Raw genomic sequence first — 16,886 nt, 5'->3', positions numbered from 1 at the left:
GCACTTTTATGATGAAAATACCTCAGTGTCTAAGACCTTGCAAAGCACTATTCTAATTTTCCTTTTATTCTTATCTCTATTTTCAGTTGGTCAACATGCTCACCCCAACATATGCACAGGCACTGGCCACCTCCACACTGCTTCAGAGGGGATTCCTCGTTCTGAGACATCCTCCTCTTCTTTCGAAGCCTGGGCCATGTTTCAGCACCTCCAGGAAACCTTTCCGTTTGAATTGGGTCTTGCCTCTTTGAACTCCTGTAGCACTCTCTGTCTCTTCTTATCCCAATGAAAAGATGATAAATTCCTTAAAGGCAGAAATCATAAATGCCTCTCTTTATATCTACCCCTTATGGCTGCTAGCCATTACGTAAATCTGGAGGAAAAGTCCAATTTTAAACATTTGGAACATTATGAGATTTTTTTAAACTAAACTTGAGTAATTAATAATAGTGTTGATGAAGGATTTTAAGAGAAAATTATTTCTAAAAGTATCATAACAACACTCTAAAAGTTAGCAATTTAGCTTGATTTTAATATGTTACTCAGGAAATTAAGGGGATACACATAAACTTGGATGAGAAAGTGAGAGAAAAACTCACTTTTTCTTTGTCTTTCTGACTTAAGCCACACTAAAAGGGAACTACATTTGCACTGTTCCTCTAAGGAGAACAAGACGAATTAGCAAAATAAACAAAACTAGGTGTGTACTGGTTTCTCTTTGCTACCATAAATTATTGGTTAAAACAACAATTTTGAACCAAAGCAGTAGTTAGCTGGCAGGAAGCAGAATGTTTGTATCCACTACACTCTTTTAAAAAGCTTTAATTTCAATTGTATGATCAAAAATCACTTGTTTGACTAAACAATCCTTTCTTCTAACATCATCATCTTCCTGGCTTTCTCAGATAACTACCTACCAGACTGCTCTCTCATTTTCTCCCTATTTCCCTCCACCCGACCCATTTTGTTGCTAAGAAACAAAATAAATATGATCTCCTAGAAGTAACTTCACAATGGATATGACATTATGACTCACCTATCAACTGAGGGGAGAAGTAGGAAGAAAGAAGAGAAAACTTATCTTTATTATGTCCTAGGTTCTAACAGCCTTGGAAGGCAGTTGTTACTATGCTCATTTACAAATGGTTAACTGAAACTCAGTTACATAACTTGCCTAAGGTCACACAACTAGGAAGAGGTGGCACCACGGTTTGCACCAAGTTTGCAAGTAAGTTCAAAGCCAGCGTTACTATCATTCCCCTTCTTTATATCTCTATTTCGCGGCCTTGTTTTAAAATTCTGCACATACAAATAATTCTACATATTAAAATTTTACAACAAAGCTTTAAAATTAAACAGGATTTTAAATGTATTATTTCCTAGTATTGTTTTCCCAAAGGATTATAGATTGAAACAATTTTTCCTTCAGAAGAATAAATAAGATTTTTATGTTAAAAAATAACCATACACTTTTAAGATGTAAAGTTCAAAAGGAAGAATTTCCAAATGCAAAATACACCCTGACCAACTCATATTTACCAAATCTGCTGTCATATTGCTACAGACTACCAAAAAAGATGAACTAACTTGAGCCTTCAAGTTCACTGAAAATGAACAATCTTTATCCCTACTGAATTGAAGAAAAAGAGATACAAGATAAATACTTCTCTTCTATGTCTGCTGATTGATTTGGTGATTGACAGTTATAGTCTCTTTTCCAGTAAGTGTCATATTGAGCAAATATTCCTAAAAACATATTTTTAAAAATTCCCAAATGCTTAGTTACTCATGGAACGCATAGATAGAAGCCTGCTGAAGAACTAAGTCTTTAAACTCTAATACAGAAATAAATTAGCAAATATAGTCAACAGGCTTATGAACTTGGGAGGGAAAAATAAAAGACAACATTCTCATTTAGAATAGGCAATAATTTATACAACTCAGTACCCAAATGAACTCTCCTATCTAGTGGCCCACTAATCTAGTTAGCCTTCTTTTTCTCTTTTACTTTCATTCTAACATATAGGGTCTATGAAGCACACAGAAAATAATTTAGGTATAATATTTATTATAGAATACTGACAGGTGAGAGTGAAAATGAAAAGTACGTTTTGGACAGAGACGCCTTTGCTTACAAGTAAATCAGAGTCAAAGAGTTACTCCTATTGTGTTACTATCCTGTCTTGTCAAATTTTATTAGGAGACTATAGTCACTAAGTCCCCTGCTACAGCAAAGAAAGTGGGAGGGCACAGGCTTTGAACTGACCTGGGTTTGTTAGGCAAGTCACATAAACTCTAGAAGCCATAATGTACTCATCTAAAAAATGGGTATGTTAACTCCTTCCTCAATGGAGATGTATGTAAAAAGGCCCGCACAAAAGACATGTCAACGCATGCTTATTCTCTTCCCCTTTCCCAAGCAGTACTTCGAATTTTAATGATGGGGAGATGTAATCAGAATCAGTCCTTCGGAAAATAGTCATCCTCCAACCTAAGAATGGAAAAACAAAACTAAAACCAACACAAACAAGCAAACAGTAGTAAAATCTAAATTGCAGAACAGACATTACAAAACCATGTGAAATACCAAGGTGAAAAAAGTAAACTGAAATGCGATAATGTGCAACACCAATTAAAAAAAAAGGTAATAGAACTAAATGTCTTTTAATTCACAGGAACTGAAATATCCCACATAGACAACTGGAAACTTTGATAAAAAAATTAAAAATTTTCTATTTCTATGCTAATAGTGAAAGGCAGAGCAGAGTTGAACCCATAAAGCTAACAGTAATAGGATGTTAAGCAATCCGCTAAAATGAATCAAAAGATAGCTAATAGCTTCAGTCTGGTACAACAGCTACTTTTTCCTTTTCCTTGTAACTGAAATTATTCCAATCTGTCATTCATTAGCAGTAGTCCTGGACCTCTGACAATTTTTTTGTTGTTTGAAGGACGAGAAAGGGGGGGAGTCAAAAAGAGTACATCAATATTTTTCAAAACTCAGTCCTTCTAGATCTTTCACTTCCAATCACAACAAGTTATACACTAAATGAAGTCTAAGGAACAAAAACAAAACAAAACACAGACATGCCACTACCAATAATGTAAAAAACAAAGAAGATTAGAAAAGCTCTCTCTCTATATATTCTCTGTGATTCTAAGAGGATTAATTTAAAAATATAAAATAAGGACAAAGATATAAAGTATTTTTTAATGATTAAATGCTGCTTGAATATCCATCTGACCTACCTTTCACCTTAAAGTCAGCAGAGCCGTACAAGTCACTTAGCTAACCTGGCACAGTTTAAGCTAACTCCAAAGAAGAAAGTCCAATTTCCTGATTCTCTCAGCCAAAATAAGCAAGCTTAAGTTAGTTTGATCTAACAGCAAGCTCTAGGGAACTTATCCATTTCTAGCTGAAAAATTAGAACAAGAACCAGAATTTAAGGGAACTTAGAAATCACCCATAACCTCATTTTATAGTCAAGAAAATCAGGGCCCAGAAGTTTATAGCAACTTGCCCCAATTCATACAGTAAGTTAGTAATAAGTTTATCTATGTTATGGAGAGAATTATTGAAATAAAATGAAATAGTTAAAAATCTTACTCATAGACTCCAACTCTAATACAATTAATAAAGTTCATAGACATCAAAGCTTTAGAAAGTAATCTTCTTTTATTAGCTAAATAATGTAATTTAAAAAATGATCCACTTTGACTTGGATCTAAAGCATAGGCAAAATGCATTTGATATTTAAAAATAAACACACTGCTATTTGCCTAATTTCCCCAAGAGGAAGAATAATTTCAAATAGAATTTTTCACTGTCCAGTTGTAGTGCTCTTAGAATCAGTTCCAGTTCCAGAAAAAAAATTTTTTTTCCAATCTTTTCCAAGGATAAAAGACAAACCAAAATGAAATCTTCCCCACCTCCATATTCATTACATACCCAGAACAGAGTGAGTTAAATCTTATTTTTTTAGGATGTCACAGTGAGATAATACGTCTGCTTTTTACATACCTCCAAATTAGACTAGATAGAAAAAGTTACAAAATAGCCTTAATCAAGCAACTACCTTTACCTTACTTTTTCTTATCTAAATACTATTTTGGGATATTGAGGTTGGGCGTAAGGAGAGATCAATTAAATATACATATTTTTTAATGAAAAGATACATAACAATAATACTTAATGGAAAAAAAATTCACAAAACAAAATTGCTGGTAACTTTATTTCAAAAACAAAAGTGGGTTTTCTCTCTCATATTCTTGCCCTTGGGATTCCTGGGTGGAAGGAGCAGAACCCAGCACATGTGGTAATCACCCAGTGTTTCTACAGCACTAAAGGAAAAGGCAGTGCTGCCCTGTCAAGACTGGGGAGAGGCTGGGTCTGCTCCTTCTCCCAGCCCCTCTTTTCAATAACAGAGTTATTTCTCTCCCAAACCCTGCTGTAGATATGGCCAGGACGTTCTAACTCTCCAAGGCTTTCCCACAATTTTTTATAGGCCCAGGATATCTTAATCTGATTACAAACATTACAGTGAGCCACAAGGCCCTACAAATTTTGTCCCACCTCTCCCCACTTCCTGCTACCTCTGACCTCACTTCTGCCCTCACTCACCTGCTCCAGGCAGACTGGCTTCCCTTACAGGCCACTGCACCAGCCCTTCCCTTTGCCTGGGACACTCGAGACCCAAATCCAATAACCTTCTCACTGAGGCTTTCCTGACCACTCCATTTTAAATTGCAATTCTCTACCCCTGCACTCCCTATCTCCCTTACGCGCTTTATTTTTCCCCATAACACTTATGGCCACATGATATCCTACACGTTTTTCCTTACTTGTTCATTGTCCGTCTCTGCTCACTACAAGGCCAGCATATGAGGTCAGGGACTTCTGTCTGTCTGTTCACTGCTATGTCCCCAGCATCTACGACACTGCCTGGCACATAGTGAGAGCTCAAAAATTATCTGTGGAATAAATAAATGATTCCAAGTTCGGGAAATAATGTTGGTATCCATCAAATGTTTATTAGACACTAAAAACACAAAATTATACAAGATGATGTCAAATATCAATAGTGCAAAAAATAGGGTCTCAATGCTTTGAAGGAGTATAGTTGGAGAAACAGAACTAATATACATGGAGTAATTAGTTAATTACATAGGTGGTATTGGGTATGACTATTAACTAATTAGGTTTATTTATACATGACTCACGGAATCTGCCTTGTTATTCATGATTATACCTAGTGCATAATTAAATGCTGAGTCGTATGGTATAAACTTGTCACAAGAATTCAGAGGGGAAAAAAATGAATGAGTTGCAATAGTAAGAAAAGACTGTGGGCAGATGAGGAAGTTTGATATGGGGTTTGTGGATGTAGAGGCATGTACTGGGAGGTGGGCAAGCGTTCCAGATGAAGCAAATTTCATGAGAGGACATAAAGGCATGTGAGGGATGGTAAGAAACCTACCTTAATTGGAAAGATGGCATTCACTGATGAGTAGCAATGATCTGGGGAAGACAATTTGAGCGGGCCTAAGTCACAGAGGGCCTAATCCTCCGAGCAGAGGACTCAAATCTGGGTGGAATCTCATAGCACACGCTGTCGGTGCCCTGCCTGGGTCCTCTAGAACCCTTCTCCTAATTTAGTACACCCACCCCCAAGGTGCTCTCTGCATTGCTGCTAATGGTTCACACCAGCAACTTTCTGTGGAAGCAACAGAAGCTACCTCCTAGCCTTCCCCTGCATATGCACGCACTCTCTCACACACACACACACACACACACACACACACACACACTCTTTCAGGACAGCTGGAGGCCAATGGCTAACAAATGCAGGGAAGGGGGGACAAAAGCACAGTTCCTTTGCCTCAAGACATGACAGACTCTACGGTACAATTTTGTTCCCAAATTCCCTCCTGGATCAAGCTGAGGCTAGACATCCCCTGAAACCAAATCTTTGCTCATCTCAGTTTCTTCTTCCCAATCCTGCTTCACTTACTCCCTTGCAAGTAACATTTGAAAGAACTCCCTTAATATATGACTTGCACATGAATCCCATCTCAGATTCTGCTTCTAGGGAAACTGGACTCAGACAAGTCTGTACAGGAAAGTACTACATATTCACGTTTATGAAGAAAAGAGTTACACAGAGAAAGTACTGTTGTAGGTCATTCAGACTGGAAGGAGAATGCAGAGCAGTTTGGTTGGTGACAGGTGGGATAAAGAGGGTAAGGTGACTGGAGGCCAATTAAGGACGCTGTTGTTCCAATTCAGAAATAAGTGAAAGAAAACATATTTGCTTTGATATGCGAAAGGGACAGAACGTAAGAAGAGAATGGCCTTAGTATAGAAAAGAAATGAAGATAACTCTTCCAAGTTTTTTGTTTTTTTTTCTTAAAAGGCAAAAAAAGTATTTTTTCAGTAGCACTATCAATTGTACACCATGAATTCTCTTAAATGCAAATCTCTTTTCAGGCTGACATTTTCTAATACAGGAATTGTTCAAAAACCTGAGAAGAATTACAATGAATAACAACAGGACTCTAAAGTTCTCTCTCATATTTTGGGTCCCTGAATATCTATATTCAGAAATATGAAGACAAGATTAAGTAGTATCTCCAAATATTTATAACAAATTGGTTTATTAGATTTAGTATCTAAGTAGCTTTAAAGAATCGCTATTAGAGTCAGTAGCAGGTTACTTAAATTGGAAATGCATCCAAATGTGCTAACATCTGCTTTTTATCAACTCTTAGGGGACCCAGAAGTGTTTTCAATAGAAATTAAGATACTGGGTCCTTGGTCATAAAATAGGGAACACAATGTGAAAACAAGTAGGCTGGTATGAAAGAAATGATACACAGCCCAGGAAAAGAGCTCAGACCCTCCATAAACTTTCAACTTCAGAATTTGAGAAACTGCCCATCATCATCTGTATTTGTTTTGTTGATATCTGAGACAAGTTAACCTTCTTGACTTCTTCGTTCTCTTTCAAAATTCATACTTAGTAAAAATGACTACTTCTATTTAATTAGTAACAATTTTTGTGTTACATGTCTCAATATATAGAACAGAAAGGATACTACTGAAACAGAACTTTTTAGCAAGGTTATTTTTTCTCACTGATTACTCTAGTATGTATTAAAATGTATAGCTAATAGCTATCAAAATTTAAATACACATAACCTTTAATACAGCAGTCCCACTGAAAGGAATTTCTCCTCCAAAGACAAAAAAATACCTCAAAAAGGAAACTGGTAAGAAAGTCACGATACATCAAAGTAAATCTGTAAGTCTAAGTTCATAAAAATTTTTAAGACCACTTGTCCTCCAGACAATTACATATAATTTACCCTGTGTATATCCTTTAAATAGTCCCAGGAGAGACTCCAAGAAAAAAAGGTTCCATAGCCAAACACATTTGGAAAGTACCAAATATGTTATTCCCCTATTAAGGATTTACAATACACATGATAATTTATGGAAGACCATGACATATTTTGGGGAAAAAATGGTGTTTTCCAAATTTTCTAGAACACAGAACACTTTGAAGTCATCAAAAACAAGACTTCTTTAAAACCCTCCATAACCACCTGGTAGATGATAGCTACCTTCCTTATAAACCTGAGGGTTCAGAGCTATCGTTCAGGTACCTCTCTCCACTCCCTCTTTCTCCTCCCTTCCCCTCAGACCAAGATACTGAAGTGGTTCTAAGTTCATAATTCATAATAATCACAAGGACATTATTAAAATATCATTCTTTGTCCTGACTTCCAGATATTCTCATTCCTATCAGTATTTTTAACAAGCAATCCAGGTGATTTCAATGCAGGTCAAATGTTGGAATGCTCAAAATGCCTGATAATAGTATAAGCAATGAGATGATTAGCTATTTTATAATTGAGGCCAGAGTAACTTTAAAAAAAACAACAAGTTCAGGGCTGGTCCAGTGGTGTAGTGGTTAAGTTCGGTGCGCTCCGCTTTGGTGGCCCAGGTTCCCGGGTGCGGACCTACACCGCTCATCAAGCCATGCTGTGGCTGCGACCCACATACAAAATAGAGGAAGATGGACACAGATGTTAGCTCAGGGCCAATTTTCCTAACCAAAAACAAAACACACAATAAGTTCACAAAATCTGGACTTCAAAATGAGTATACTAAAAAATTATTTTTCTACCCAGGGAAAAAAGGGCAAAAGACATACTAAGAAAAGCCAAATCATACCTTAAAAGAATACCCTCTAATATATTGCCCATAATATTAAGTTAAGAGTTTTACCCTATAAGAATTCTTAGTCTGTGCTCCACTGACAAATTTCAGGAATTCTTAAATTCTCTGAAACTGTACAATTTTTATGAGTGTGTGAATACAGGCATTTTGGGGGGGGGAACAATCCAAAGTTTTCACCAATTCTCATACTGCTCGATTACCCAATTTAAGAGCCATTATTTTTGTTATTTATCTACCTGAAACAAAATGGTAGCAGAAACTGCTTCTTCGTTTAGACCATGAATCAGACACACAAAAACACATTCCTCAGTATTGTTTTCTCTCTTAAAGCCAAACAAGAAGCAATTTACCTTTGCAGAGTCATATTCAAAGAGCCTGTACAACCCTTAATCTTGTTCTGGGCTTCAAGATGAGTCATTCCTTGTGCACTTATTCCGTCAATGCTGAGAACCACATCGCCTATTCTTACATTTGCCTGGGATGCTTTGCCGCCATCTTTTAGCTGTAATACATAGATTTCATTAGAAGTGTCACTCTTTAAAAAATAAAGAATAATAAACACAAATGAAAATTATACTTTTGATTGTATTGAAAGAAAAGTATATTAATATACCATTAGACAAAGTAATAAAAGTTATCTTGCTTATAAAGTTAAAATTCAAATGACTTTCATGTTTATTTTCTTAAATTCTTATTTGCTCTCTAAAAAACTAAAATAATTTTCTAAGAAAGGTTCCCTGATAATTTCTCCATTTCTTTATTGTGTAACAGTAGTGTGTGACTGTTATGAATGAAGACGAGAAGTAGCCAAAGAAACCATGTGTCAGCAGAAAAGGAATGTAATCTGAATAGGGTATTTAATACCCTTTTAGAAATAATTTTTAAAATTCTTTAAACAGCTGTATTTTTGTTTGAACATAAAGAGTACTACAGATGGAGGATCTACTGAACAATCCTTCCTGTTGAGTCCAATTCATATCCAGTGTTTGGGGGACTGAATTCTTTTAGATCATAGGCCCAAGTATCTTTTATACTGGATGTGTCTCCTGCTCCAGGCATCAAGCACAAGGGGAAGGGGAAGCAGAAGTTGCGCCTGAGACTGTCAGACATTTGCGTACCACAGTCTTTAATCCCCAATCTTTCTTGCCTTCTCTATAAAATTTTCTATGTGTTTACATTATTCAGTTGGATTTCCTCCAAACTTCATGTGTATCTATTTTACTGCTCCAAAAGAAGCAAACAAATACAAAATTACAGTAAAATAAAAGATGATGCAATTTTAATAGATACTTAGAAACATGGAACAAGTGCAAATAAAAAGAAACCATTCTAATTCAAATGACAAGCTCAGAATTCACCAAGTACAAGCAGATCACACTGAATATTCGGTTGCTGGAAGATAGGTGAGACAAGGCCCAAAAAAGAAAGAAAGAAAATAACCAATATTCCTCTAATACTTAAAACTAAAGATTGCATACAGAGTTTCTACTAGGGATGATGAAAAAATTCTGGAAGTGGATAGTGGTGATGATTGCACAACACTGTAAATGTACTTAATGCAACTTAATATACACTTAAAAATGAAAAATGGTTAATTGGTCACCTTTTATGATATGGATATTTTACCACAATTTTTAAAAGACTAAATATCTTGAAGAACATTTTACAAAAATTACTTTTTGATCAAAAAAAAAAAAATCCCTCAGAAAACTTAACAAGAACTGAGTGCTGGAATTCATAATTTGGAAGCAAAGCTTTATAAATACAACTGATAGTGCATGTTCAGTTAGGTTTTGATTACTATCAGTTGTCAAATTCTTTCTTTAAAAATAATGATCTAAGCAAACCAATCCTAATACATAAGAACAAGTATTTGGATCTAAAATCAAGAAAACAGTATTGACGGCTAGATCCACGGAGGCAGGGCCCATGTCTGTGTTTCTTCCCGACCATACCCTAAGGCTAGAAGTGTGCCTGACACCCTACAGACCTTCACGAAATATATGCTGAATGAATGGATGCTGTATATTTATTATTCAACACCAGCAAAATCTATGGTTTGTTTTAAATTGTGAAATTAGGAAAAACTAAAATTTAACATAATTTGAAACATTTCATTTAAAGATGTAGCTATCAAGTGATTGACACAGTTCTTGAAATTAGTGGTAAGAAAAAATATCTATTTGAGGAAGGATATGTAAAGTCTAACAGACATAAAGTGTAAAAAAAGATTCCAAACCTTTCAAGTGAAATATTCTCTATCACATACATAGTATATAGTGATTTTGTTTTCATCTTTATACTAACAGAAACAAACTAACAAAACAATTCCTCTCAGCTGCCCAGATAGTTAAGGGTAAAAAAAATTAATGAAATATTGACACTAAAGAAATTTCCAGGGGCCGGCCCAGTGGCACAAGCGGTTAAGTGCACACGCTCCGCTGCAGCGGCCTGGGGTTCGCTGGTTCGGATCCCGGGCGCGCACCACTGCACCGCTTGTCAAGCCATGCTGTGGCGCTGTGGCGGCGTCCCATATAAAGTGGAGGAAGGTGGGCACGGATGTTAGCCCAGGGCCAGTCTTCCTCAGCAAAAAAAGAGGAGGCTTGGCAGATGTTAGCTCAGAGCCGATCTTCCTCACAAAAAAAAAAGATTGTTAAAAAAGAGAAAAAAGAAATTTTCAGAGTAAAAAAACAGATCAAAATTTAACACATATCAAATTTATCAACATAGCTATATTATATATGCATATATGTATATATGTACACATACACCTTTTATTATATATTATATGATGACAAAGTAATTCCAAAATTCAACGAAAATTAAACGGACCAGATTTCAGGATCACAGGATCAAGAAGAAAATAATTAAGATAGAACTTTATTAAGTATATTTTAAAAATACTGTATGGGTAGACATTTATTAAAATATAAAAGCAATGTTTATGCGTGTGTTTGGGAGTAAGGAAAAAGTCTTTAAAAATAATAACTACGATATGGTTTTACTATATTAAATAATAGGTGTGGACTGTCTTTTATTAACTAGTATTTCTTTTTATTAAATAAATAATTTAATAACAGAAATACTAATTGTTCTTCTCTAACACAGAGAACTAAATTGTTTACATTGTGAAGGACATTTACAAAGAAAACAGTTCCTAAAGCCAGCAATGACACCCCCTTCTATGGGACTTATTTATGGGGCTGTTAAAATGATTATGTGAGACAACAGCTCAATGAAGGTGAGCTGTTATTATTATTCCCTTGATCTCAGATCACTAATCTGAGAAATGTGGGGGCTGTATTAGATGATCTCAAAAGCCTTCTATGGTCCCTTCCAGTTTAAAAGTTTATCTATCTGTGAGCTATCTACAAAAAGATATAGATCTAACCCTAAAATAAGAGTCAATCTGAAAGACGTTGTTGGTAGGGCAAGGGGTCATCTATTCTCTACTAAAATGAGCAAGTGAATTGAAATTTGAATGCTGATAATGAGAGAAAGTATAAATTTATCCTAGATTTTATTTTAGCCAAGAAGGGCAAGCATAAAAAAAAGATTTAACCAGAAACAGAATACAGCACAGCTAAATTACCTCACGATTCCTCACATAAAGTAGCCTTACAATAGAACACTGAAATCTATGGGCATTTGCTCTAAATGTACCCAACAAAAGCAATTTAAATACTCCCAGTTCAGTAGTAATATAAAGGTAATGAACAATGTAGAAAGAAAATAATCTAATCAAATCCAATATCATAACTAGATAAAACTGTTCTGGGCCGGCCCTGTGGCTTAGTGGTTAAGTGCGCGCGCTCCGCTGCTGGCGGGCCCGGGTTCGGATCCCAGGCGCGCACCAACGCACCGCTTCTCTGGCCATGTCGAGGCCGCGTCCTACATACAGCAACTAAAAGGATGTGCAACTATGACATACAACTACCTACTGGGACTTTGGGGGGAAAGAAAAAAGGAGGAGGACTGGCAATAGATGTTAGCTCAGAGCTGGTCTCCCTCAGCAAAAAAGAGGAGGATTAGCATGGATGTTAGCTCAGGGCTGATCTTCCTCACACACACACAAAAAAAACTGTTCTCACTCCTTTGTTCCAGCTGCCTACTAGACTCTGAGAACCTATAATCTTAAGATGTTCAAACCAACTTCTCAGAATTACCTACCCTTTTAGGACTGCTTTTACTGTAACTGCCACCCTTATTTTCAGATAGTGGAGTATAGAAATCTAACAGCCTCTGTGAATTCTGCCTCTTCCTTGGGTACTACATCTAGGAAAATTACTCAATTTTGTCAATCTTTCCTTTCCTCTCCCATGCTAGTTCATATCCTGATCATCTATCACCTTGATCTTGCCTATGGTCTACAGCAATAGTTTTCTCAAGACCTCCCTACTATCAAACTCTCCATATTCCTCCCTCTTTCACATTTCCATAATGGTGGCCCTACTACCACTTCACAGTGGAGAGTTCCAATCACGTCAACTACTTATAAAATGAGGGTGAAAAAACTGCAAATACCATCTGCTTCCTACAATGTAGAATAAAGCCAAAGTCTGAAATACAAACCATCTATAATTTGTTACCAACCTGTTTCCAATCTCAAAACAAGCTCCATAAGGCCAGGGAACATATTTTATAATTTGCTCTTCTCCGACAGCCTTGAATATTATAGCTATTAGAAAAATATCTGGGGCCGGCCCTGTGGCTTGGTGGTTAAGTGTGCACGCTGCGATGCTGGTGGCCCGGGTTCGGATCCCGGGTGCGCATCGAGGCACCACTTCTCCGTTCATCCTGAGGCTGAGTCCCACATACAGCAACTACAAGGATGTGCAGCTACGACATACAACTATCCACTGGGGCTTTGGGGGGAAAAATAAAATAAATAAAATCTTTAAAAAAAAAAAAAAAAAAAAAGAAAAATATCTGATTAAACCATGGTAAGTAAGAAATCAATAAATCAGGACATCAGTTTAATATGCTAAATTCTAGTAGAAATATACTTAATTCACCAAAGAGAGAAAAATAGATTCTAATGTGAAAATGAGAATCTTCAATTAATCATTAGGCTGAACTGACCTAAATAACATCAAAAATCAAACCGTTATTTCCAATAGAACAAAGTAAATCCATTTTGGATAGTTAGTAATATATTTTTCCTAGGACCCCCCCAAAAGATGTCACAACTCCCCTTGGTAACTTCATCTAACAAGTGTTAGGAAGAGCTTAATTGTATTTCATCTCAACCCTTTTTCAATCCTCAGAAATGGAAACAAATGCCCTTTGCCATCTGTACAATCTTTCATATTATTTCAACTGTCAAACTCCTTTTTGTCTACAGTTTTTTGAGCTTAGTAATACAACTGTCTTGGGTTTTTGACAGTAACATCTTTTCTAAATCTCTAACCATCATTATCATTCAATACTCAGGCTTTCTATTCACACAATTTAAACTAAAGAGCATGAAGAGCCTGAACTAAAGTTGTATGTATAGTGGGAAAGTTCCAATGCACAGAAACAAATTTAAGACTTGTTAAAGGTGGCATCTCATTGAATACTATGAGCTTCATTTATCTCCAGAACACTTCGTCAAGCCATCTACTCATTAGAAAGATAAATGTTTTTTTTCCCTTAATTAGGTAGGATGTAGCATTATTATGAATTGTGAGCAGCTAAGGAAAGACTATAAGGTCACTCATTATTTGCATAGTTCATTTTTTCCTTTGTTTTTGCAAGTCTAAATAGCTTGCATTTGTTTGAAGCAGTAATAACGTTCTGTCGTCAGTAAATCCTGGGACATATTATATGACAGCCATAAGTGTGTGTGTATTTCATAAATGCACAATGCGTAGGAAGGAAGCAGTCCTGGGAAGCTCTTGAGTCAAGCTCAGTATAAATCAAATTAATGACAAGCAAATGCTTCTCCTTTGATCTTTAAATGCACTTTTCAGTACTGTTATCCAATTTTCCATAAACTTAATTGCAGCTGCATGCTTCTTTAAAAACAATGCTTTGTGGCCTCACTTAAATTGCAAGCATACATAGATGCACATGTTGGAACTACTTCTGAGCTTCAGTTTACTGATGCAGAAATGAAGGTAAACTAGGACAACTGCACGCTCTCCAAAAGCTTGGTATCTTTACTGAGCCTCTCCATTAACTTAGATAAAAAAGGATCTATGGGGCCGGCCCGGTGGTGTAGCGGTTAAGCGCACGCTCCGCTGCGGCGGCCCAGGGTTCGGATGCGGATACGCATCGACACACCGTTTGTCAGGCCATGCTGTGGCGGTGTCCCATATAAAGTGGAGGAAGATGGGCACGGATGGTAGCCCAGGGCCAGTCTTCCTCAGCAAAAAAAGAGGAGGACTGGCAGATGTTAGCTCAGGGCTGATCTTCCTCAGAAAAAAAAAGGATCTAATATCAATCACCTGTCCTTGGAGTAAAACCCCTAGGGATGCATTTTAACCCTTTTATCTGTATTCATAGACTACAAGAAGTTTTGTCTTGAAAAAGAAGTCCAGTCTTCAGTAAGCAGATGGGTAGACTGTGTGTGTGTGTATGTGTGTGGTGTTACAGAGGATGTAAGGAAAAAAGGCATTATAGACTTGAGCTTCCTCCCTTTTACTTTCACTAGGAAATACCCAAAAGTAAACTGTCTTCAGTCATTTTAGAGGGGTAGCTTCTCTCACATGGTCTTTTTCTGCTCTGAAAAAGAAATAACCCAGGAAAAGTCATTAGGACCATTTACTGAGCATCAATAGCAAGTCAGGGACTTTGAGAGGCCCTGTATCGTTCTTTATCACCATCAGGTAGTTTTAGTCTGATGGGAAAAGAGAGCTTCAAAAGGATTAAATGACTTGCCTACGTCCATACAGCAAGTAAGAACACAGTGCCGGGCAGAGGCTTTGAAGTTACGCATACCTGCGTTCATATTCACGCTCTGCCATCTATTAATTGTGTGATGTGAATTTACTAGCCTCTCCAAGCTTCAGCTCTCTCTCCTTGAAAATGGGGACTATAATTCCATCTGCTTCACAGAGCTGTTAGGCAGATTAAATAAAACACCAGCACAGCACATACCATGCAATGCAAAGTAAATGTTCCACTATTATTATTACTATTATTATTATACTATGCCACCAATTCACATGGGGCACCTATTTCAAGGATCTACAGGGCAGAGAAGACAGTTTTTCACACTGACTAGTCAGACCTTCTGGCTTTTCCCTTCTCTCCTTAAAGGAAAATTAAACATCCCTCCTTCACTCATTCTCTTCCTTCTGCTTCTCTAAGCCTCAACTTTCCCCTCACTCAGCAACAGAGCTCAATGTGCCACAGAATCAGAACCCCAGCTCACCGTGTCCTCCTCCTCTGCTTACCACTATCCAAGTCTGAATTTTCCAAACTCCATTCCCACAGGATAGTGACCTGATATCACCACTTCCCAGAACAGTTGGGTGGTGCCACTGTACCAGAGGCCAAAGGATAAGAATCAGTAGGGTGATGTTCGTGAAGAAGTCTTGAGCTGGGGGTCAGGAAAGGACAGGAAGGAAAGGAAACAAGAGAACACACAGCAAGGGGAACAAAGGAGGGTCCTGGTACAGCAGGTAGAATAGGGAACCAAGACTATGAGGGAAGAAAGGGTCATGAGGTATCTATCCCAGGTTTAGTAAGCTAGATTCAGGCCTTGTCTCTGGGTGTGTTGTACCTCCATGTGCACATGCACAAAATAATATTTAAATTGAACAGACCATCAAAATAATTAATTACAGAAGAAAGAAGATTTTATACTTTGATTTGAATAACTAAAATAATCTAAATGATATAATTAATAACTATGATTTAGAGCCAGTTAACTCACAGTAATACTTACGTGTGTCATTAAACATGTCATCAACTTTATTGTACTCAAATAAAATTTGTAACTAAACTTCCCCCAAATGTTTAGCCTCCATGAAAACGTGTGGTTCCAGCAGTATTTCTTCTTAAAACTTTTTAACAAAAGAGAAAAGTAGCACTACATCTTTATAAAACTGCACTGAAAATAAAATATTAGCATCTCAAGATAGCCTACCACTCAGGTCTCAAAATGCACTAAATAGAAAATTTATCTTATCCATTTTTTATCTTATCTGGGATTCATAGGGAGTTAGAAACATACCTGTTAGACTAGCTATTAACCTCTTGAGAGCACATCACAGAAACAAACCAATTATTGAACTCATAGCAAAAACCAAACAAAGATCAATGAAAGCATTATGGAGTTTTGATTTTCAAAAGTTAGAACCCAACATAGCAGATATCATTTTAAATAAGTCTAACTGCCTAAGATTTCTCCATAAAATTACCATTTAAGACAGATGCTAGGTTGCCCTAAGCTTTTTCACAAAGAGGCAAAATGTTTAGCCATAGTGACTTCAATACTGTCTTAGAATTCTCTAATGAAACATATCCTTCCAAATCATAGGGAATTCTCAATATGCACACAAAAACCTCTACTGCCTTCCATTGGAAGTAAGCCAGCCAAACCTCAGGAAATAGGTGTTAGCAACAGAAATGATTTATTGAAAATATATACGGCCAAGTATATTACAGAGATCTTTTTATAATAAACATCATTTTAATAGTCAGATGTTTACTA

General features: G+C 36.7%; 1 protein-coding gene across 7 annotated transcripts in view; it reads right to left on the bottom strand.

Annotated features, from left to right (window-relative positions):
- PDLIM5 (PDZ and LIM domain 5) overlaps positions 1 to 16,886 on the bottom strand; it is a 215,279-nt gene that overhangs the window by 144,046 nt on the left and 54,347 nt on the right. For 6 of the 7 annotated variants that reach the window (XM_087434608.1, XM_087434602.1, XM_087434603.1 and 3 more), the window contains exon 3: positions 8,593 to 8,744. In XM_087434608.1, coding sequence (XP_087290734.1) covers positions 8,593 to 8,744 — 152 coding nt within the window. Of the gene's footprint in view, positions 1 to 103; positions 347 to 8,592; positions 8,745 to 16,886 lie in introns of those variants that run through there. The other variant, XM_087434604.1, reaches the window with a different exon arrangement.

The sequence above is a fragment of the Ceratotherium simum genome, chromosome 8, assembly GCF_057802395.1.
Source record: "Ceratotherium simum simum isolate JZ-2026a chromosome 8, ASM5780239v1, whole genome shotgun sequence".
In the NCBI taxonomy this organism is placed as follows: domain Eukaryota; kingdom Metazoa; phylum Chordata; class Mammalia; order Perissodactyla; family Rhinocerotidae; genus Ceratotherium; species Ceratotherium simum.
Note: the sequence above shows the minus strand (reverse complement) of the source record. Positions and strands in the feature narration are given on the sequence as shown.